The sequence below is a fragment of the Lepidochelys kempii genome, chromosome 6, assembly GCF_965140265.1.
Source record: "Lepidochelys kempii isolate rLepKem1 chromosome 6, rLepKem1.hap2, whole genome shotgun sequence".
NCBI lineage: Eukaryota > Metazoa > Chordata > Testudines > Cheloniidae > Lepidochelys > Lepidochelys kempii.
In genome coordinates, this window is record NC_133261.1 from 16,062,473 (window position 1) to 16,084,750 (window position 22,278).

Consider the following 22,278-nt stretch of genomic DNA (forward strand, 5'->3'; position numbering starts at 1 on the left):
GCTGACATTTCAGACAGCACTGGAGCAAAGGGAACTAACAGGAGACGAGTGAGTTGAAGGCTAACTTCACTGCAGAAAAGGTGGGGTTTACATGGGGATAATTAACGTGCATTCACTAGCCTACTGTAAAATCCTAGTGGAGACAAGGCACCTGTAGCTTTTACAAGGGTAGGGTCAGCACTAGAGCTCAGTGAATTTTTTTTTCCTTTGGTGAATAGTAAATTTGCAGAAAAGTGCATTTTTCAGGGCACCAAAACCATTCACAAAAATTGTGTCAAATTTGGTAAATAGCGTTGGCTGAAAAAAATGAATTTTTTTTTTGGAAAAAGTCAAAACAGTCCATTTTAGCCATTTCAAAATGATGTTTCCTTTCAAATTGTTTGCGGCATTGTTGTAGCCGTGTTGGTCCCAGGATATTAGAGAGACAAGGTGGGGAAAGGTTTCAGAGTAACAGCCGTGTTAGTCTGTATTCGCAAAAAGAAAAGGAGTACTTGTGGCACCTTAGAGACTAACCAATTTATTTGAGCATGAGCTTTCGTGAGCTACAGCTCACTTCATCGGATGCATACCGTGGAAACTGCAGCAGACTTTATATACACACAGAGAATATGAAACAATACCTCCTCCCACCCCACTGTCCTGCTGGTAATAGCTTATCTAAAGTGATCATCAGGTTGGGCCATTTCCAGCACAAATCCAGGTTTTCTCACCCTCCACCCCCCCCACAGAAATTCACTCTCCTGCTGGTGATAGCCCATCCAAAGTGACAACTCTTTACACAATGTGCATGATAATCAAGTTGGGCCATTTCCTGCACAAATCCAGGTTCTCTCACCCCCTCACCCCCCTCCCAAAAACCACACACACAAACTCACTATCCTGCTGGTAATAGCTTATCCAAAGTGACCACTCTCCCTACAATGTGCATGATAATCAAGGTGGGGAAAGTAATCACTTTTATTGGATTGACTTGTGTTGGTGAAAGAGACAAGCGTCTGAGCTCACACAGAGCTCTTCTTCAAGTCTGAAGCTCTGTGTAAGCTGGAAAGCTTGTCTCTCTCTCACCAACAAAAGATGGTCTAATAAAAGATATTACCTCCCCCACCTTGTTGCATTTCAAAGTTTAGCTACATTTAAAAACATAGGGTGAAAAACACCCAAAAAGGAAAATTAAAAAAAAAATTCATTTGAGATTGAATGAAACATTTAGTTTAACCTGAAATGAAACAAAAACTAAAACAAATGTCATTTGGGGTCAAAAACAATGTTTCGATTGACTTGAAAAGATTTGTTGTTGTTTAATTTCAGCAAGAAAAAACAGCAAAATTTGGTTTCAGTTCAAACCAAACTGATTTTTTTCCTGAGTCTTTCAGGTCAGCCCACAAACTGCAAAATCGATTATTTGCTTAGCTTTGGTCAGCACTATCTCCCCCGCTGCCCGTAGTCAATCTTACCTATTTAACAACTACAGTGCCCTGTCTCCACTGGAACTGGACAGCAGGGGAGCTAACATGTACTGGTTATCCTGCCATAAAACATACACTTTTTTGTTTCAGAGTAGCAGCCGTGTTAGTCTGTATTCGCAAAAAGAAAAGGAGCACTAGTGGCACCTTAGAGACTAACCAATTTATCTGAGCATAAGCTTTCATGAGCTACAGCTCACTTCATCGGATTTTTACACTTTTTTGTGGCAAAGAAGACAAAGCTATAGGGAGGGAGACAGACACAAGGGGAGAGAGAGGAGAGATTTCCTAAACACTGCTCTTCTCTCTAACATGCTGTTTTACTTTCTCAGCAGAGTGGACCATGAGACTCACAGGCTTTCACTGCAGATGTTCTGGCCTGCTGGAGGTTAACCCTAGGGGCCACTGGGAGAGAGTCTGTAGAAGTGGTTGGAACCAGACGGTCACAAAAATGGTCTGTGAATGGCTGGGCTGTGGCTCCCCCTCCAGTGAAATAGTCTCAGAGCAGAAACCCATTGAAGGGATAAAGCTGAGCTGCCAGGGGAATGAGGCTGCCCTCAGGAACTGCCACTGGGAGAAATCCAACTGCACGCAGGTTCTGACCGTGGTCTGCAAAGGTAGGTCTGGTCTTCCCCTCTGGGTTGTATTGAGGACTGTATTGGAATTACAAGCTACCACTAAGAGCAGGGGAACAGGTGTTCTTGGTCCTGCTTGCAATCGGAGTCAGGCAGGAAAGAGCCAGCTTAAAGCAAGGTGGGTGAGTTGTGTCTCGCTTCCATAGGGAGCAGCCTGTGTTCTCTCTGTGTTTTTGAGTTTTCATGTGCTACTGTTCTGAATTCTAAGAAATAAAGTAGAATTACACTGAAACCTTCCAGCAAGGGAATTTATCTTTTTTATTTAATTTCTCGCTGTGTCTATTCAGTGAACATAACATTCTTCCTGACTGCCTCCCTTAGAACTTTGCCTGGGGCTGGGTCTGCACCCTACTAAAACATTTTGGACATCCTTATCATTTCAGATCCGGAAAAAACCACCACTGCACCACCAACAACTACACCAGAACCCACCGGTAAGGAAACTCCACACATCCAGGATCACCAAATCCTTTCAGATCCACATTCACTCTTCTGATAGAAATGGTTGCAAGTTACCACAGTTAAAGGTGATCATTAGGAGAGAAGATGCAAGAAATCAAAGGAGTCCCTTGGTGAAATTAGCATCTAGCAAATCAAAGCAAATGCTTCTTCGCACAGTGAGACATCTATCCATGGAACTCACTGCTGCAGGAGGCCATCTGTGTATGGGTTTTTAAGAGAGACAGATGATCTTATGATGGATAATAACATTTGTAGGGAGGCCAGCTAAAATGTGGTAATTGTATCTCATGCTTCAGGGGCATAAACAGATCTCTTCTGCGGCTGGAATGTAATTCCCCTTTCCCACCCCAATGAACAGCACTGCACATTGGGCAAGCTGGATTACGGGGGTTTCACCTGGCCCTGAAGCATCACATAGAGGCTGGTAGTGGAAACACAGTACTGGACCAGGTGGACAGCTGTCTGAACTGGTGCAGCAGGAGGCAGGATATTGAACTCTGTGGATCAATGGTCTAATCTAGTATGGCATTGGCAGGGGGTGAGATATTAGATAAAATAGGCCAATGGTCTCTTATGGTAAAGCAGGGGAGGGAGCAGTAATTAGATCTAGTATGGCAAATCCTATGTTACTCTGATTATTAGCAAAAAGAAAAGGAGTGCTTGTGGCACCTTAGAGACTAACCAATTTATTTGAGCATAAGCTTTCGTGAGCTACAGCTCACTTCATCGGATGCATACTGTGGAAAATACAGAAGATGTTTTTATACACACAAACCATGAAAAAATTGGTTGTTTATCACTACAAAAGGTTTCCACCTGGGGGTGGGGAGAAAACCTGGATTTTTGCTGGAAATGGCCCACCTTGATTATCATACACATTGTAAGGAGAGTGATCACTTTAGATAAGCTATTACCAGCAGGAGAGTGGGGTGGGGGGAGAGAAAACCTTTTGTAGTGATAAACAACCAATTTTTTCATGGTTTGTGTGTATAAAAACATCTTCTGTATTTTCCACAGTATGCATCCGATGAAGTGAGCTGTAGCTCACGAAAGCTTATGCTCAAATAAATTGGTTAGTCTCTAAGGTGCCACAAGTACTCCTTTTCTTTTTGCAAATACAGCCTAACACGGCTGCTACTCTGAAATCTGATTATTAGATAGATCTGTATCGTGATTGATAGATAGATCGATTATATTTTCAATTTAATGGGCATTTGGGTGATTTAATTTAAATTATTGATGAAAACTCTGCTCAGGAACTGAACTACCCCACAGGGTCACAGCAGCCCTCTATGGCTGAGCAGATGTGGGCTGGAAAACACCCCCAGAGCTGTTCCCATTGTGTCAGGTGTAGATGAAAAGCTGGAATAAGGAAAGTGGTGGGAAGGGATATGCTGTCAATGCAGGTACATGCCCCCAGTGGGATTTCACTTACCCACTGGGCCCAAGCTGTCTCCTAACAATCACCCACAGCTTACCACAGCTGGAGTCTACCAGGGTATGCCTATCAGATGACTAGGGAGAGAAAACACCAAAATACTCCCCTGGTTAATGTGACCAAAAAAAGCAGCAGAAAGGCATCCCAGGACCTTTATCACAGGCAATGTCGGTAAATTATGTGAGATGATGTCACTGTCTGTAACAATCCCCTTCTCTTTGTCCTTCTCCCAGGCCCCCCCAGGATGCGGCTGGTCGATGGCAAGTTCTACTGCTCAGGGATTGTGGAGCTCTACATGGGAGGCCACTGGGGAACGGTCCAGTCAAATCCAGAAAATGAGACAGAGCTGGCCCGCTGGGTTTGCCGGAAGATGGGCTGCGGTGATGCCTTAGAGCAGAAAGATCGGTCTTTCTTGGTGCAAAATGAAAGGCAGCATCTACCTGTCCACTGGGAGATGGTGGCTTCATGTGGAAGTGACTCTATCCCAGACTGTTTCAACAGAACCAGGAACTCTCAGGACAAAACTCCAGCCTCTGTCATCTGCTCCAGTGAGTGAGTCCATCTTAGGACAGCCAAGTCAAGTTCCTTTTTGCTTTCCTCTCCTGCCACGTTTCACCTTTACTCCTGTGCATTCTAAAGAGGCCAATCCATCCCCGCAGCCCATTTATTGCACAAGGTGGGCAGAGGGTACTTACCCCACTGGCAGCCTGCATGGCCATGAACCTAGTGTCAGATTGTGGTACATTTCCCGAATAGCAACGAAACTCCTCAAAAATATCCCACTCTCTTCTATCTCCACGCCTGCTGCTGGCCTCTGCTGCCTGTAACTGCCAGCAGTTTTGACCCTCACCTCCTCTTTTCCTCCCTCATCCCTTAGTATGCAAATCTAAAAGTGTCAAGATTGGCATCACTTTTCCACACAACGGCATCCTCTGCATTAGCCTCAGAAATGCCGACTGTCAGTCAAAATTATTACCAAGTTTATTTCTAGTAACAACTACTTCTGACCCTGAGAATTTTCAGACTCTTGGGTTGAGAACAGTGGAAGCCAATGCAATGCTATAGGTTAAAATGCAATACAAGGCAAATATAATATAAATACGCTGCAGCACAATACATGGCAATGCAATGCCATATGATGCAATCCTGTTGAAATACAGTACCATAGATAGCATCCATTGCAATGCAAGCCTATATGATACAATACAGTGCAATTAATATTCCATATGATGCAGTACAATATTACTTTACTAATACTCTGAACTTCTCTAGCCACTTGTAGATGAGGATTTCCAAGCACTGTTCACACATTAATCATTAACCCTTATAATTTCCCTATGAGGCGTGATTATTGTCCCCATTTTACAGGAGGCAAAACCATAGACTTGCCCCGGATCACACAATGAGTCAGGATTGGAACTCAGAGCACCTGCCACCCCAGCCTGGGGTCTAACCAACAAACCATGAGATCACTAGAATGGATAGGAATTTAGTGCAATATCACCAGCTGTGAAATGCAGCAGTGAATGGGGTGGTTTTCATGGCCACGTATACCACACAAACGACTATTAACTAGCAGCATTAGGTATGAAATGCACTGGAACTCCATCAGTCTGCCCATTGTTGATAATTATTTGCAGCACCTGAAGGCCTCATATGAGATCAGGATCCCACTGTGCTAGGCGCTGTATAGACACATCATGAGAGACAGCTTCCACCCCCAAGAGCTTCCATTCTTACTGCACAGGACAAAGGATGGGAGGGGACACAGAAGTAAAGTACCTTGTCCATGATCACCCAGCAGATTAGCGGCAGGGATGGGAACAGAATCCAGGTCTCCCCATTGGCAGGCTAGTGTTCTACCCACTAGGCCACATTGCCTGTAGTCAGCTGGGTCATTCAGATATCCACTCGCCTGGGGTCTCACCAATCCCTGCTTGTCTCCTCCCCAGGTTCCCAGCCAAGGGTGATGCGAAGGCTTGGGGACAGCCAGAGCCCCTGTGAAGGGGTCATGGAGGTGTTCCATGAGGGGAAATGGGAAGTCTTGTGCGATTCCAATTCATGGAAGAAATCTAGGGGGCAGCAGGTGTGCCAAGAGTTGCAGTGCGGGAAGCTCTCCTTGAGCGTCCAAGTCCCAGGTGCCAAGACACAGGGAGTGTCCTGCAGCCAACAGCACCTCCAGGAGTGTTCCACTTTCAAAAGAGAAAGCTGCTCCAAAACGAGAGTCACGTGTAAGCCAACAGGTTCTCTTGTGTTTTAGACCAGTGCTTATCCCTCATGGGATAGGACCACTTTACATCAGGAAACAGGTCGGTGATGACCCTTTGGCTAGGTCATCTATGGGGATGGAACAAAGGATCTCTGGATCTCACATGAGCTGCTACTCGTAGGCTAAAGAACTAATGCCATTAGCCTGGCGGCAGAAGCAGACTCATAAATCTTTTACGTGGACCAGCCACTCAAAAGGGACAAAGACCCACATGTGGCTGATGTACTAAGGAAATGGGGAGGAAGAGAAATTTGCCTGATCTACAGTCAACCTTTGCAAATTGCTGGGGTTGGAAATTGGGTAGAAGGTGGTGTTTAGGGGCAGAAGATGTGAGTTGAGTGAGATTTGTGATATAGATTGGGAGCTTGGGAAGGGCTTGGCATGGGGATTTTGGGTTGTAATTGAGTCTTTGGGGCGGAGTGGAGGGATTGGGGTTTAAGGTGGGACTGTTCTCCTAGGGATCACCAGAGGCTGGCTAAGCTGTCAAACCTGTCCGAAGCACTGGCATGTCTCTGGAGAGATGGGAATTAATCAGTAACTGCAACTCCTTTTCCCAGGCCAGAATTTCAAGCCACGCTCAGCTGGGGTGGGAGCAGGAACCATTGTGAGCATCCTCCTGGCTCTGATCCTCCTTGGAGTTCTCATCATTATCTGTGGACCTCCCGCCTACAAGAAGCTACAGAAGAAATGTATGTGACAAACTCTTGCTGTAGCTGTGAGACCACTGATCCTGTTGTCCTTATACCATAGCATGTCTGACTCCCTCAGCTTCACTCCTCCAAGGAGTCTAGGGCAAGTTCTCATCTCACTCACACAGCTGGGAGTCACTGTCCCTCTAGCTCTTATGTCTATTTCCCGTCTTCTTCTCTCTCTCTTTTTCTCCCAGTCTCTTGCTCTCTTCCTCCTGCTCTGTTGCTGTCTGTCTTCCCATGCCCTCCCCTTCTTTTGGCCTCTTTCCCACTCCATTACCTCTGGAGCGGTGGCATCACAGAGCTATATTGGCTGATGTATTGCTCTTAAACAAAAGGAGTTTTATATATCGTCCCTTTGAGGATTCAGGAGACACACACGCATTTCTCCTGTTGATCTTGTACATCAGTTTTTGGAATGTGAGTTCCTGAGTCAGAGGGGTTTCCCAGTCTTTGAAACACACCACAAATGCCTCTCCTCGAGATCCGCAATTGTCTAGCCCACACAATGCAGGCAAAATAAAAAAGGAGTTCAGAATGGAAAAGCCTCTTGAATCACCCAGTGTTGTGTATTTCACAGGCTCTTGAGAGGCTTAGACATGGAAATGACACAAAGGATCAGCCAGGCCCTGTCTTATCCAAATGATTTCTAGCATCTCAAGTGTCTAGCCAGGAAGCAGAGGGATTATTTGATGTGGCTTATGGGGCTAGGAGGAGACAAAAGGGAAATTAAGGCAGAACATCCAGAAAAAAACTGCTCCTGACAGCGAGATCAATCAAGATGGGGAATAGTCTCCAAGGGAATCCCCATTGCTGGAGCTGTGTGAAATCCAAATGGACAAAGCACTAGAAAGTGCACTTCTAGGACAAGCTGATCTAATGGGGCTCTCCAGCCCCTAGTGCCTGTGATTCTGTGATGTGTATAAAGTGACAGACTGGTCTGTACCCATCTAACTTCACCCTTCCCTCCTCCACCGCACTTATCATAGAATATCAGGGTGGGAAGGGACCTCAGGAGGTCATCTAGTCCAACCCCCTGCTCAAAGCAGGACCAATCCCCAGTTTTTGCCCCAGATCCCTAAATGGCCCCCTCAAGGATTGAACTCACAACCCTGGGTTTAGCAGGCCAATGCTCAAACCACTGAGCTATCCCTCCCCCCCATTGCCTCTCCCTCTCTTTGCAGACTCCAAGAAGCAGCAGCGCCAGTGGATAGGCCCAACTGGATTACAGCAAACTGGTAAGGAGCAAGCACAAGACAGAGGCAGGTCTCTGCAGGTCACCCCTAATACTCTCATCTCTTCAGCTTCCTCTGAAGCATCTGATGCACTGCTGCGGTCAGTTTGATCTCAGGCACACAGGCCCCCTGGGCTCCACAACTCAGCAACAGGATGGCTATTGTTCAGCCTGAGGGTTAAGTGGTTTACAGCCAACAGCCACCACAGGTGCTGAGGTTTCCCTCTGATCCCACCATTTCACCACCTTCATTCAGGCTGTCTGAATGATCACAGGGCCAGAAAACAGCCCAGGTACAAGACGTGTCTGAAGCAGAAAATAAGGCCGAGGCCTCAGGAACTTCATATGTGACAGGGCTCTGGGATGAAAGATCCTATCCAAGCCCTTGAAATGTTACTAAGTATCCCAGAACACTGCATAGAAAAGGTTGTACACCCACCCCTGAAATGCAGCCATCTCTGGGGTGGAACACAGCAGCATTGTACTGCTTTAAGGAGGCACAGTGAAGGATAATCTCTCCCATTGAAACTGCTGGGAGTTTTAGGCAGGGAGAACGTCATTACCCAGCTTAAATGACATTGGGATTTTAATGACCACAAGTGGTCAGGACTGGGGCTTTATACCTCAACCAAAAGGCAGCACCTCCAGCAACACAACACTCCCTCCTCACCAGACTAGTGGCTGGTTTCATACTTGCTCAGAAGGAAGAACGCCCCCTATTGATCACTTGTTGCAGGACTGTAATTCTTAGTACCATGCATGACTCACCACTATCACGTAGTGGGATGCGTAGTGCAGCATCCCACCTTGGGCCCATGCTGACTCAATGGTTCTTTAGTGACTCAGATGGGAAAGTTGAGTCACACACCGATTCCAGTGGCACAGTACACTTCCACTGTGTTCCCGCACTGGTTCAGTTCTTACTCAGCCCCGCTGACTGACAAACATTGGCCTGTTTGGGTTTGGGAGGTGCTACTGGCGGTTGGCGAATGAGGGTGAGGAGTTTCAACCACGGCTTTGGGGGAAAATGTTGAAAAAAGACTCGATATTTTGGTTAAACAATAAGACAGTTCTGCAGCTCAAAAGGAGAGGGAGTAGGGATGGTCTAGGTATACTTAATCCTGCCTCTGCATGGGGGACTGGAGTGGATTCTTACATTGCTATGATTCTACCTTAAAGATGCAGTGACTAACAATTCCCCATTGTGCTGCCATCTAGTTTCATTCCATCGCAACAGCACTGTCACTCTCAGGCCCCGTCAGGAAGGTCAAGGCGCACAGGGAGAAGACAATGACTATTCTCAGACCCCTAAGAAGAACTCCTACCTTTCGGCTTATCCAGGTAAGAGACAGCACAGTGTATAGTGACCAGGTATGACACAAAAAAAGAAGTGGACAGGTAGGAACAAGAGAGCAGGGAAGGGAGACAGTCAGGCCTGCTTTGCAGAGATGGACTACAGTGTTTCCCTAGAATAGAGTGGGAATCATTCTAGAGGGGTTCTTCTTCCACTCTGTAGCTTCAGGCAGATCAGTTAAACTCTCTGTGCCTCAGTTCCCCATCTGTAAATGAGGGGTAGTAACCACTTTTGTGATAGCTGGCTGAAAGGCACTTATGTGAATGCATGAAGTAGTTGTTACCTCTTATGATTTTTCCATGACTTAAGAGGTACTGGGGATGGAGGACCTGATATTCATTCCTACACCCCTGGTACTCCTCACAGAGGTCATTAGCACCTTGATCTCTGGCTGTGTAGTGAAGAGAGTGATGGTTTCTTCCTTTTACAGCTCTGGAAGGGGCGATCAGGTCTTCCAACCCTCCAGACAACTCCTCCGACAGTGACTATGACTTGCATTCTGCTCGGCGACTTTAGCCTCTTTCCCCCAGGTAAGCCATTCCCTAACCTTGGCACTATATCACCAGGCTGAGCCATTCCCAAATCATGTCATCACCAAACCCAAGCAGGGGAGGGGAGGCACATGAGAGCTGAATCAATAGCTGTGTTTGTGCTTCTTAAAATTCTGGCAGCTGTTAAGTGATTTTCTACATGGTTCGTTTTCTTGCCCTGCAGACAAGACAACTTGAAAAACTGACAGAAGAGAAGAAAAAAAATATCTGAGACGATCCTGCACTGGAATCATTTCCGTGTTACTACATGCAGCTGTAAAGGCTTTTCCCACACTGCCAGAGACATGAGATGGGGGAATCTGTACAGCCCCAAATTACACATCCCTTTCCATGCATAGGGGCAAAGAGAATCAGGATGTCTGCCTTCTTTTCCCCCTAGTGACCTTTGGCAAGTCACTTAGGCCCAAAATTTCAAAAGCACCCCTAATTGTGCGTGTCTCTATTTTTTGGTGTACAGCTTCAGACCCACCGGACCTAATTTTCAGCGGTATTGAGCTGAACTCAAGGGGCCTGTGTGTTTCATGCTAGGCATCTAAAATTTGGGGCACCCATGATCAGTGGATTTGATTTTTCTATGTTGGTCATTAACCTCTGTATTCTATTCTATTCAGGTTCTTGTACTATGCCCATCGCTATGGTATGTGAGCACCTTCCTATGACAAATTCATCTAGCATTCATTGCTTGTGGTTTCTTCTCCATTCCTCTCACTGGGAGGAAATGTGTGTGTGTGTGCTGAAGTTGATTTGTTGTTGTTTGTTAAGGGCAGGCAAGTGTAAGAATTGTGCTTTACATTTGGGCTGTGAAGTGGTGGTGTTTGTTTACTTAAGATATGTCTACATAACAAACTGTAGTATAGATGCTTCCAACATTAATGGAAGAGTTTTTTCCCATTGCTGCAGTTAATCCACCTCTCCGAGAGGCAGTAGCTAGGTCGACAGAAGAATTCTTTCATCGACCTAGCTGCTTCTACAATGGGGGTTAGGTCAACCTAACTATGGTGTTTGGGGTGCGAAATTTTTCACAGCCCTGAGCAATGTAGCTAGGTTGATCTAATTTTTAAGTGTATACCAGGCCTTAGTCCCTGGAGGAGTGGATTGCAAGTCTCCATGCCTGCTCTTGCACTCTAAATCAGTCGAATACTTCACTATCTTCCAAGGATATAGTGAAGCTAACTTCATTATTGTCTGCAAGGTGCTCAGATACCAGAGTAATAAGCACCATGGAAAAGATTAGGAATAAACTGTCTTCTTACGTCACTTAGGAAGCTGTGATGATGCATGTTTGGCTCAGCAAATGGCTGGATGGTTGAAGTACCCGAGGAGTACAATATCCTGTGGTAATGTGTATGTGAGTGGGGCTGGTGTGTATGTGTGGGGGTGTGCATGGCTAGGTTTATGAAGAGAAGGCATATGTAAGATTGAGGCAAGCTGGATGTGTGATGAGAGTGGGAGGAGATAATGCTGAACACAAACATGACTGAGATATTTAATAAGCAATAACAGTTGTAATAAAACTTTTTTTCTAGTAGTTATGCTTCTTTTTTCAATACAACAGAACGAGCTACACACTCTGGGGTGGGGGTGGGGGATTAAGGCACTCGTCGTGGTTCTGCCACAAACTCTCTGGGTGACTGTGGGAAAGCCACTTATTCTCTCTGGACCTCAGTTTCCCCATCTGTAAAATGGGGATAATAATACTTCTCTTGTCTATTTATAGTGTAAACCCTCCAGAGCCGGGGCTGTCTCTTACTTGGTGCATCTCCAGTGCCTAGCACAATTCAGGCACTATTGTAAAACAAATTAAGAAGATTTTCCTAAAACCTGGTTCTGAAGTGACATGGCAAAAATGGCATTGTCAAGCTCCATGCTTATTTCTCATGGTGAATTTCATATCAGTTCTCTCAGATGACATGAGAAAAGATGTTTCTACTAAGTGCCACAAGCTCAGCCTGTTATCTGACAGTTAAGCTGGGATCTTACTGGCTTGCATAACGCTGACAATAAAGATTCAGCACCTGGAATTTAGCTGATATATGCTGATGATGCCAGACCCAGAACAGAATTCAAGTAAGTCTTCCAAAGCTGAATAGGGACTAAGAAGTCAAAAACACAAAAGCCTCAATTGTCACTGAAGTCAACAGAGCCAACTCTGACTACACCCAGGGAGCAGGCCTTTGGAGTAAGGCAGTAACATTTTTATGTAATCACTTTTCACAGCAAAATTATGCTTTAATCTATTTAATCTAAAAGGAGACTCAGTCTCATCCAAAGACCACTATAATTAATGAAGTATAAGTTCCTAGAAAAATAAGATAGATATTTGGAGATTTTTAAGCGCCTTCTTAGACTCCTCCTGAAATACACTTCACAGCCTACCCCACACTGTGGTGCTATTCAACAATTGATGACACCATGCAGAAAGTGTACCAAACCAATTCTTTTTAGAGCGGTTTCTGCTTCTGTCTTTCCCCTTCCCTATGACTAAAGAACATGTGTGTGAAAACAGATTATCACAACTGATTCTGAGTTAATCCAACCATTCTTTGTTTTAACTCACTGTCCTATATCACTAACTCCACAGCAGCCAGCTGTTATGTCACAGACAGGCATATGATATCACTTGTGAAATAAACAACAAAACCCAGCAACACTCTTCTCACCCAGACAAAATGAAGAAGAAACTCACTCCTTACATCTGCAGAGAGACTGTTTGAAACATATGAGTTTGTGCTATTGTTGCTGTTTCCAGTAGATAAAGAAACAGTGAGCCGGGGGGGGACACACAGAGAACTCATATTTCCATGAATTTAGAGAACTAGATGTAGAAGTTCACAAAACCAATATTAGAAGAATTCTCTTTCACAGAAAGCTCTTCACAGTGAAGGTCACACCGTGCATCCTGGGCGCTAAAGAACTGCTCAGCTGGTGCTACAGATGGAACAGACCAAACAATACTGATATGAAAAGACTCGCCCATTAAAAAAAAAAAAATTAAAAACTTCGGCAATAGTCTTTGCTGGGTTGTAATTGTGACTGGGTGTGTGTAACCATGGAGAGTGAACTACCCTCTCATTCAAGCTGAGACAATCTGATCCGGTCAGCTTCAAGACACCAAAAGCTGCAGAAATGGGGGCTGAGGAGGTCAATATTAAACCAAGACAGAAAGGAAATGAGACAAAGGAATGAGGCGTGGGAAGGGAAAATGGAGGATAGAAACTACAGTGCAGAGAAGAGGAAGGTAAAGGAGAAATGATGCTGAAGCATGAGATCAATTAGCCCCTGGAGAAGAGGATTGCACAAATGTGCGCCTAGGGTATGTTGCAGACTGAAAGGCAGGAAGGATGATGCATAGAGAATTTGGCAGCGAGAGATAGAAGAGGAAAGACTATATGGACATCAAAGGGAAATCAATGCAAGGATGCTGAGTTGGCAAAAAACCAAAATCAATAAAAAATTTCAACCAGGCACCACTTCATATCCCAAAACAATCACAGCTGCAACCCTGTGTGCAATTAATCAAGTTTTATTACTCTAATTAATCACAGATAGAGAACTGTTTCCATCAAATTCCAAAAGCTTTCAACTTGGTCTAGTCCATTAGTCATCTATCTTTATAAATAACTTACAGGTAAGCAACAGAATTTGGTAGGTAAGTGCAGACCAAAGCAAAATACCATTTTTGTTAAGAATCCTTCATTCTCTCTGTTGGGTCCATTGTTTCCTCAGGTCAACAAAGGAGGAAGGGGGGCGGGGAATATGCAAGGGATACTGGATGCTTCTTGATCCAGTGTACCTTCACCCCTACCGCAGGTCACTAGAGAGGAGGAAGAGACATTGCAGGAGACCTTACATACCTCAGTGTTTCACTGAACCATTACCAAAGTTTGGATAGTAGTGTTGTTTTCCACCATCAACCAGCAAATAAGGCTTAGTCACCCAGATTTCTACAGGTCAAGGCACATGCTGCCTTGCCTCCAAATTATTAGCAGCTCCAGAAGCATCACGCCAACTCATTTTATCTCCATGGCAGAACAGATATTCCACATATCAAATCCCAGGCATATTTCATGACCCTGATGCCTTCTCTGTGATAATCCACATCCTGCAAAGGAGGGCTCTGCCTGCCTCGTAGCTAAAAGGGGCCAGTGCTAAAGGGGCCTTTTCCCACGAGTAGGCTGGAAACAGCTGAAATGGATAGACAGTGGCAGCACTGGACAGACCTTTGCTTTGCAGTAAAATCATAACATCAGTATGGTTAGACGGACAGAGGCAGTGGTAAGGAAATGTTGGTCCTGCAGTATCCTGGGAATGGCAGGACTGGAGCCGGTTTTGAATTACGCTACAGTGACATGGGGCATATCAAGGGGTGACCTATCCCAACATGCTAGCTAGTCGCTTCTCATTGACAAGATAAATTATGCATTGATTCTGAATCTGGCTGACTCTGCTAGTCTAGTTTCCAGACTTGAGTTCCCTAGGAAGCAATATGAGCATTTCCGGTCAAATACTGTCAGAGATTCTCACTCCATCTCTCTCACACCTGTGTCTTTAGAATTCTTTTGGTATATATCTATATGTGTAGAAAACTATACACACAGGCATCTCACACACAGGTCCTCAGTTGGTGTAAATCAATGCATGTTTTGCCCATTTATAGTAGTAGAGAATCTGGCTTACTATTTATATTTTCCAACATGGCTTCGAAAGACCAAGCAGTACAAGTGGCCACTGAAGAATGCCAGCAGCCATCACACGGTATTATTCATTAACCAAAACCTAAAATAGTGCAATCCTCGGATGTGCTGTTACGGTGTCACTTTGTCTTACATCTCATGCTGTTAGCATGTATAGGACGCCAGAACCACACCTCTCACCTTACATAATGCTTATACATGTATGGGTCTGAGGACAACACTCCCAGCTCTTTCTTCTTTTGCTTATTTCTCAGCAAGGATCGATATCTCAGACCATGACACAGGAGAGGATGATGAAGCAAGCTCTCCAGAAGTACTAACTAGTATCCAGGCCAAGCAGGGCCTCGAGGTGGTGGAGGTGGTGGGTATCCAAAGGGAGAATGTGAAGCTGGAGGATACGGAGGCTGGGATGGAATTGGAAAACTAGGTAGCGGTGGCTGGGTTGGGTATGGACACTGTGGTCTTCCACCTCCTGGTGGAAAATATGGAGACTGTGGAGGCTGGGGGTACCCTAGTCCAGATGGAGCTCTGGGCTGGGGTTGAGAGTAACCTGAGGCAGATGGTGGCCCTCTGCATGGAGCCCAAGGGTACCCTGGGGCTGAAGATGAGCCTCTTGTCTGAGGCTGGGAGTATCCTGGTGCCGAGCCTCCAGGTGGGGCCTGTGGGTATCCGGGAGCTGGAGGTGGTTTATAGGGAAATGTGGGTTGGGTGCTTGGCTGAGAGGAGGTGAGGGGTCCCATTATAACTGGTGCTCCAGAGAAAGGAGCAGGTTGGAGAGTTCCATGGGCTGTGGGGCCTACAGGCATGCGTGGGGCTGGACTATAGGGCAAAGGGAAGGATGGTGTTCCTGATAGGAAGGGCTGTGGCTGCTGCTCATCAGCAGGCCCAGGAGTTACGTGAGGAGCAGGATGCTGGTGGTTAAAATGAGAGTCACTGGCTGGTTCCTGTGAAGCTTCGGACTTCCTCAGTACCTCTTGGAGCTTTTCCACTCTGACCCGTCGCAGGTGGGACAACTTCCTCATGGAGGAAAACTGCTCAAGAAATATCTCCAGTGGCACTTCGCCCTCCAGGAACTTCTCGGCCATAGTCTGAAACACAAGACACCACTGATACCAACGCTGCCCCCTCCAATGTTCTCTCCCAGCTCCAGCTCAGACCCCATGTTCTCAGACATGGCCTAGATCACATGGAAACAATTAAACCACTCAACTATAAAGGAGTGATAATCCCAATCTTTAGGACAATGGCTTCAATCTATGGGAGATAATCTCCAATTTAGGGTGCTGGTTGGGGAGGGCAATTTCAAGTTTTCAGGGAGATTTCCATTAGTCAATTTTATTTTCATTTGAACTTAAATTTTAGTATCACCTCAGATTCCTCTTCAATCCTTTGGCCCTCCACCTGCAGAAGATTTAACAAGGTCCCAGGCTGCATCGCCACAGAAAATTTCTCTGGGGAGGAAAAATGTGATGACCAAAACGTGACATACAAAAACTAGGCAAAATTACCATGTCTCCAGCTCTCTCAGAGACAATACTAGGCACCTATCCCAAGGCTCTATGTTTTAACTCATGATCCCAGCAAAGCGTAAAGTAGAAACTATGTCACCTTCCTGCCCCATGCCACCAAGACTTTGTTAAACCCCTCACATTCACAATGGGAACCTTCGCTGCCTTGGGGAGTTTTAATATAGGGAGAAAACCCAAGGAGAAACCAACATTGTGCAGTCTCTTGGCTAGGGAATCACCTCTACTCTGTCCATGTCAGTCTGAACAAAAACCAGAAGACAGATTCAGAATACAGACCTCCTGTACAGAAAGGGAGCTCCTCAGTCCACTGGGCAGGAATGCGGGGGGTGGGGAAAGAGATGGGAAAAAGTCCTGGTTACAGATGACCTGACTACACTGGGGAGGGTGGGTGGTTTGGGAGACACGTACCCAATTTTGCCTTCTGCTCCTGGCACTGTTCAGCCAGCTTCTGCAGCTTCTGGTATCTGTCGGAAAGGTTTGTGCGGCCAGTTTCCAGCGGCGTCTGGAATTCCAGGTTCTGTTCTGCCAGGCTCCGGTTTGTGGCCAAGGCCATCTCCCTTTCCAGCTGTAGTTCCTGGACCTGAGAGGGGAGATCAAAAGCCACAGCCAATGAGGAGCAGCACCTCCTGTCTGCATCCACACTTTCCTTACCCTGCAGCATGCATGTTAATGTTTACCTCTGTTGATTCCAGTGCCAGACGCTCTATCTCCTCAGAATTCTCCTGCAGCTCCTGGAGCTCCTTCACAGATAGGTCCCTTAAGGTCTCCATTTTCACTGGGGAATGTGAATTCCTAAGAGATGAGGAGTGTAAATGGACAATTACTAGGTTTCACAAAGCCAGCTGCACACTGACAATATATAGATATTAATCCCATGACAGACTTAACAAGACGCTTTGATAAATTATGTCAATCAACAGTGGTAGGGGGGATTCTGTCACAACAGAGAGTCTGAGGACAGAGAGAAAAAGAAAACAGCAAATCTAGCCATTTTGATTTTGGCAACGGTCTTTCCATTTCAGGGAGACAAGGTGAATGAGCTAATATCTTTTTTTGGACCAACTTTTGCTGGCGAGAGAGGTATGCTCGAAGGCTTGTCACTCTCACCAACAGAAGTTGGTCCAGTAAAAGATATTATCCATCTACCTTGTCTCTCTAGTATCCTGGGACAAACACAGCTACAACAACAGTGTATTTCCATTTCAGGGACAATAGAGGGAGATGATTCCTCCTCTGTGCCAGGACAAAGGCATTTAAAAGTGGAGAAAAACACCTTCTCAGTCATACCAAAGTGTGTGGCTATATCAATCCAATTCTTAAACAACTTCACTAGCTGGCCATTTATTTCAAGATTCTGCTCAGCATGATCCCCCTGTGTTTTTAAAACCAATCGTCTATCTCTAGACACACTTCCCTGCTCATTTTCCTGCTAGTCTTCTACACATCACCCGATGTAAATGCCTTCCACTCTGGCACTCCTGCCACCTGGAACAGCCTTCCTGTATCTCCCTACCTTTTCAAATCATGTCTGACAATATGTTTTTATCTTCTTGCCCATGTCACACCTGAATTTCCCTTTCCTTTCTTTTCCCTTTATGAATAAATACTTTCATATTTTCCATGCAATGGGCTCTCACACCTTTGTAAATCAGGATTAACTCCACTGAGGTCAGTGGAATAAACCCTTTGCAGCACTCTTTTCCATCATTTATATATGCTCTGGCTGTCTTGTACCATTTAGCTTTGTTACGCATTAAGGTCACACTCTGTCAGAAAAGTGCTATATACAGTAACTGGGAACAGAATAAAAACTAAACAGGAAAAAAAAAAAACAGAGGTACATTCCTGCAGAGGTGCGAAAAGGGACCAATGAGACAACTAGTGCAGATTTTAACCTAGTACTAGCTACGGGTGTCTCTTCTACCTCTGATTCAAGTGAAATATCTCACAGATTCTGACTCTGGAGATGTTGCATTAGTCTCTGCAAATAACATATTATGTCAAATGAACATTCAGGTCTCCAAATCCCCTCCAGCCAGGACACAACCAAACCCATCTAATAATCACGTTGTGAAACCAGAAGGCATATGTGCATCAGCAAATTTTGCCATCACGCTGCAGACTCTTAAACAAACTCAGGGCTCTTAGCTGTCTCACAAGCCACACTCACAAGATGAATGATACAGGGCAGTGAGAACTGGGGCAGCTGGAAACCCTACCCCCTGCTTCAGTGTATCTATAATCTCCTAGAGAACAAAAACAATTCTAATGGCATGGCCATACCTATACCAGAAGAATTTCAGTAGAGGATGTTCACTAGTAGAACTGACTTCTGCTGAAGAGGCCCAGAATCAGAAGCCTGGAAAGCAGTGGGATCGGGCTATCTATTTAGTAAGCCCTTTGATGAGTAGCAATGCTATTTCTCAGCTGATGAGGCCCATACATTAGTAACAGTGAAAGCAAGCCGTTTATGGGGCGGCCCATGGGGTCACAATCACAGAGCTTGTTGGCATGAGTCACCCACACAGGCCAGGTCTGGGAGGGTTGGTGTAAGTCACATGCATGGGGCAGCCCTGGGTGCAATAGCACAAGTCACTCACCTGGCAGCAGCATTAGGAGTGTTGGCATGAGTCATCCACTTAAGGCTGGTGTTAGGCACATTGGGTACAGGCCACTCCCACGTCGGCAAAGCATAGTGTGAGTCATGAACACAGGGTGCGTGCAGCTGGGTGTGTTGGCATAATTCACCCACACAGGGACTGCACTGGACACTGATGCAAGTCACCTGCACGAGGGCCAGTGCTGGCAGCATCAACCTGAGCTGCCCGCACGAGGAAGGGCCAGCGCTGGGCACTTGGGCTGAGCAGCCCACATAAGGGCCAGCACTGGCCGCATCGGCGCAAGTCACCCGCTCCAGCTATACCGGGGGCGAGTTACCCACCTTGATGGCTGCACCGAGCAGTGCCAGGTTTATAATGGTGCCAGTGGCTCCATAGAGCTCAGAAGCGGCCCTGGCCTACTCCACTTGCACTGTACCCCGAGACCACACTCCTCCCGCCACCCACCACTTGCTTCTGGCTCCTCTCTGCCCCCTGGCTGGACCCCAGTGCACTGCTGGCTCCAGGCCTGTGGGGCTCCACCTGTCTCCTTGGAGCTGAGCCGCCTGGGACTGGCGCAGAAGCCTGGCCAGTCTCAGTCTGGGCGGGGGGACAGTGTGGGGGGCTTAGCTGGGCCCCTCCAGGCAAGAGCCTCTTGAGGGAGCCTGGCGGAGCAGGCCTTGGCCTGGCTGATTGCAGCACTCATGAAGGGACAGAGCAATTGTTGGCCCTGGGACCAGCCCTAACTGCACTGCCAGCTCAGCCCAGCAGACACAGTCGCCTCCCAGCAGGACCAGTGAGTGCAGCCGGGAGGCAGGGCTTGGGGGAGTGGGTCTCTGGGGAATCTGGGGGGGAGAGGGTGCTGGGTTGTGAGGGGGCAGGGAAGATGTGTGTGTTGGGGCAATAGGGAGTGGGGGTTCTGTGGGGGGTGCTGGGCAGTTGTGATGGGGCTGTGGGCAGGGGAGTGCTGGGCAGGGTGCTGTGCATTTCCAGGGGAGGTCTGGGGGGGCTATGGTCATAGGAAGTCAGTGGGGTGTTGGGCGGGGGGGCTCTTTGGCGTGGGATGGGACATGCTGGCATCACATGGCCACTGTGCATCTGGCAACTGCCAGTTTGTAAATAGTGGCCTTGCACTGGACTGGGCGGAGCGGGGCCGCCCCTGCCATGCCATGCGCCTGGCGGGCCCCTCGCCCTGGGGACTGGCCTCGCCGCGCCATGCTCCATTGCCCCTGTGGGGGCGCACAAATATGTTTGGCACTGGGCCCACAAAAGGTTAATCTGGCCCTGGCACCGGGTGTGTTGGTGCGAGGACAGGGCGGGGTACGGGCAGAGATAGTGACGGGGGCTCCCAGCGTAACAGCCTCTCCCCTCCCCCCACCGCCGGCGAAGGGCGGGAAGGGCACGCGCTGGGCTGGACAGCTGGCGCTGATGCACGTGCCACGCCACCTGGGGAGGAGGAGAAAGAGATCGGCGCGCGACAGGGGAGGGCGGGGAGCATAGAATGTCGGTGCATCGTCGCACGCACAGTCCCGCCCCTGTCGCCAGCTGAGGGGAGGAAGAGAGCCAATCCCCACTGTTCTCGCGAGACCTGGCCGGGAAGGGGTTAAGCGATAAGGAGCCGATAATCGGTAAGAGAATACTCACCTGTGAGCAGCCGGGGAGCCCCCAGGGCCACACACTTCCGGGTTCCGGTCCTCGACCGGAAGTGAGCCTCACCATTGCTGTGGAGGTAGGGGGGTGGGGAAGACGGTGGCAATGTGAGGAGGATGGTACGCTCCGGCAGCTGGTCCGGTCTAGAGCGCTTTCAGCCGCGCGCCATCTTTGTTCCGCTGCGGAGGGGGCGGGGTTGGGGCGGGGTTGGGCCGGGCCTCAAGCGGCTGACTCTGAGCGCCCGTCCCCCGACAGCCCGTGCCCTGTATGGGATGCGGGCCACCTCCAGCATGGGGGGAGGGGTAAATCCTACACCTGGCCCAGCTCTGACCTGGGCTAATACCCCCATGGACACAACAGGCCGAACCCCTCCAGGGCTCGGCTGCCACCATCAGCCGTCTGGGGGCAGGGCACCGGAGTGCTGGAGCTGAGGAGTCCGGCATATTTGGGAGGGAGACGCCTCCGTCTTCCCTCCCCCGCCAAGCACTAAGCCGGCGCCATGGTTCCTGCATATGTCACAACCCTCCCGGGCCCTGGCTGACTCCCTGCTTCGTTAACTCACGGGCACGACGTAGCCTTGGCACAGGAAGAGTTAATTCATTTCCAGACAGTCCCTGCCTGGTGCGGGCAGGTGTGAACCTGGGGACAACCGCGGCACCTACAGCAAGCACTGTCATGCTGAGATCACCGTGGCACACGCAACACCAAGCTGCCGCCAGGACCCCCGCTCGATGCTAACGCTGCCGAGGCATTTTCAGCCCATGGATTAGCCCGGCGGGAGCAATTTGGGAAACGCTTGGTACCAGCTGTGATCACGCAGCAGGAGTGCCAACAGGCTTCTGCCCCCTGGGCACAGACCTTTCCTGTTCACTCAGCAGAAACAAAGGTAGCTGGGAACACTACTTCTACCTCCATCCCCACCTCCTCATCTAGATTTTGGGGGATGTGATTAGAAACTATCAAAGAAAACAGGGACTCTGGGATTCAGATCTCATTTAATGTTCATCTAGGATTTTTTGTTTGTTTTTTGAGGGTAAGGGGGGAGTTGGTAGATTTAACCTTTGTGGGATCCAGATCCTTCCCAACCTTCCCCTTTGCTCCCAGTTGTGGAGGTGTTGCTGTTGAGACACCTGTAGGCCCTCGCTACCACTTCTTCCAGGCATCACCATGCCAGTGCTATCTTCTCCCTGCCTCCCGCTGGGCTGGAGGAACCAGGCACCCAACCAGCACCAGAATCGTAGTTATGTCGTTACAACTTTACTTAACTGTTAACATCACTCAATCCCTGATCGTCTAGACCTGGTAGTATTAGTTCCCAACTGGCTGGCTGTTGTCCCCATTCCCTTCTATAATTGATTTGGTGTACAGCTGAATCTTTCATTAATGGATTCCTGTAATAATTGTTTCATTATTGATTTCTTGTGTTATTGGTGCAGATCATAATTGCTTCCCCAGTTAACTGACTCACTGCATAATTGAACAATAGCAGTTCCAGTCAGTGCTTTCCTGTCACTCTCTTCACTTCCCTCCTTTACATCAGTATCTATGTGGGGATTTGCTCTGAGTACAGCTATCAGGCCCAGCCACTCCTGTAGCTGCTCAAAACCAGGGTCTGCTCCATCAGTACAAATAGCAGTTTTGCTTGCCTACACTGGAGTTTTACACTGGTGGCTGAAATTGAGGCAAAACCCCCGTGTATGCAAGACTTTTGTC

The 22,278-nt window shown here is 47.6% G+C and overlaps 2 protein-coding genes and 1 pseudogene across 5 annotated transcripts in view; 2 read left to right on the forward strand and 1 right to left on the reverse strand.

Annotated features, from left to right (window-relative positions):
- Window positions 1–11,623, forward strand: part of CD5 (CD5 molecule) — a 25,279-nt gene extending 13,656 nt beyond the window's left edge. Inside the window, exons 3-11 of the mRNA XM_073346902.1 lie at window positions 1,796–2,080; window positions 2,482–2,532; window positions 4,232–4,546; window positions 5,951–6,229; window positions 6,825–6,956; window positions 8,141–8,194; window positions 9,409–9,531; window positions 9,975–10,074; window positions 10,259–11,623. Of these exons, the coding sequence (XP_073203003.1) occupies window positions 1,796–2,080; window positions 2,482–2,532; window positions 4,232–4,546; window positions 5,951–6,229; window positions 6,825–6,956; window positions 8,141–8,194; window positions 9,409–9,531; window positions 9,975–10,060 (1,325 nt within the window). The 3' untranslated portion in view covers window positions 10,061–10,074; window positions 10,259–11,623. The remainder of the gene's footprint in view (window positions 1–1,795; window positions 2,081–2,481; window positions 2,533–4,231; window positions 4,547–5,950; window positions 6,230–6,824; window positions 6,957–8,140; window positions 8,195–9,408; window positions 9,532–9,974; window positions 10,075–10,258) is intronic.
- The window catches only part of VPS37C (VPS37C subunit of ESCRT-I), a 25,343-nt gene extending 4,618 nt beyond the window's left edge, over window positions 1–20,725 (reverse strand). The window contains exons 1-5 of one of the 4 annotated variants that reach the window (XM_073346905.1): window positions 18,919–20,551; window positions 16,996–17,110; window positions 16,727–16,898; window positions 16,158–16,240; window positions 15,761–15,877 (exon numbers count right to left, since the gene is read on the reverse strand). In XM_073346905.1, the coding sequence (XP_073203006.1) occupies window positions 15,761–15,877; window positions 16,158–16,240; window positions 16,727–16,898; window positions 16,996–17,110; window positions 18,919–19,130 (699 nt within the window). In that variant the 5' untranslated portion in view covers window positions 19,131–20,551. The other 3 variants (XM_073346904.1, XM_073346903.1, XM_073346906.1) reach the window with 3 other exon arrangements.
- The window catches only part of LOC140913272 (pepsin A-like), a 69,260-nt pseudogene continuing 66,908 nt past the window's right edge, over window positions 19,927–22,278 (forward strand).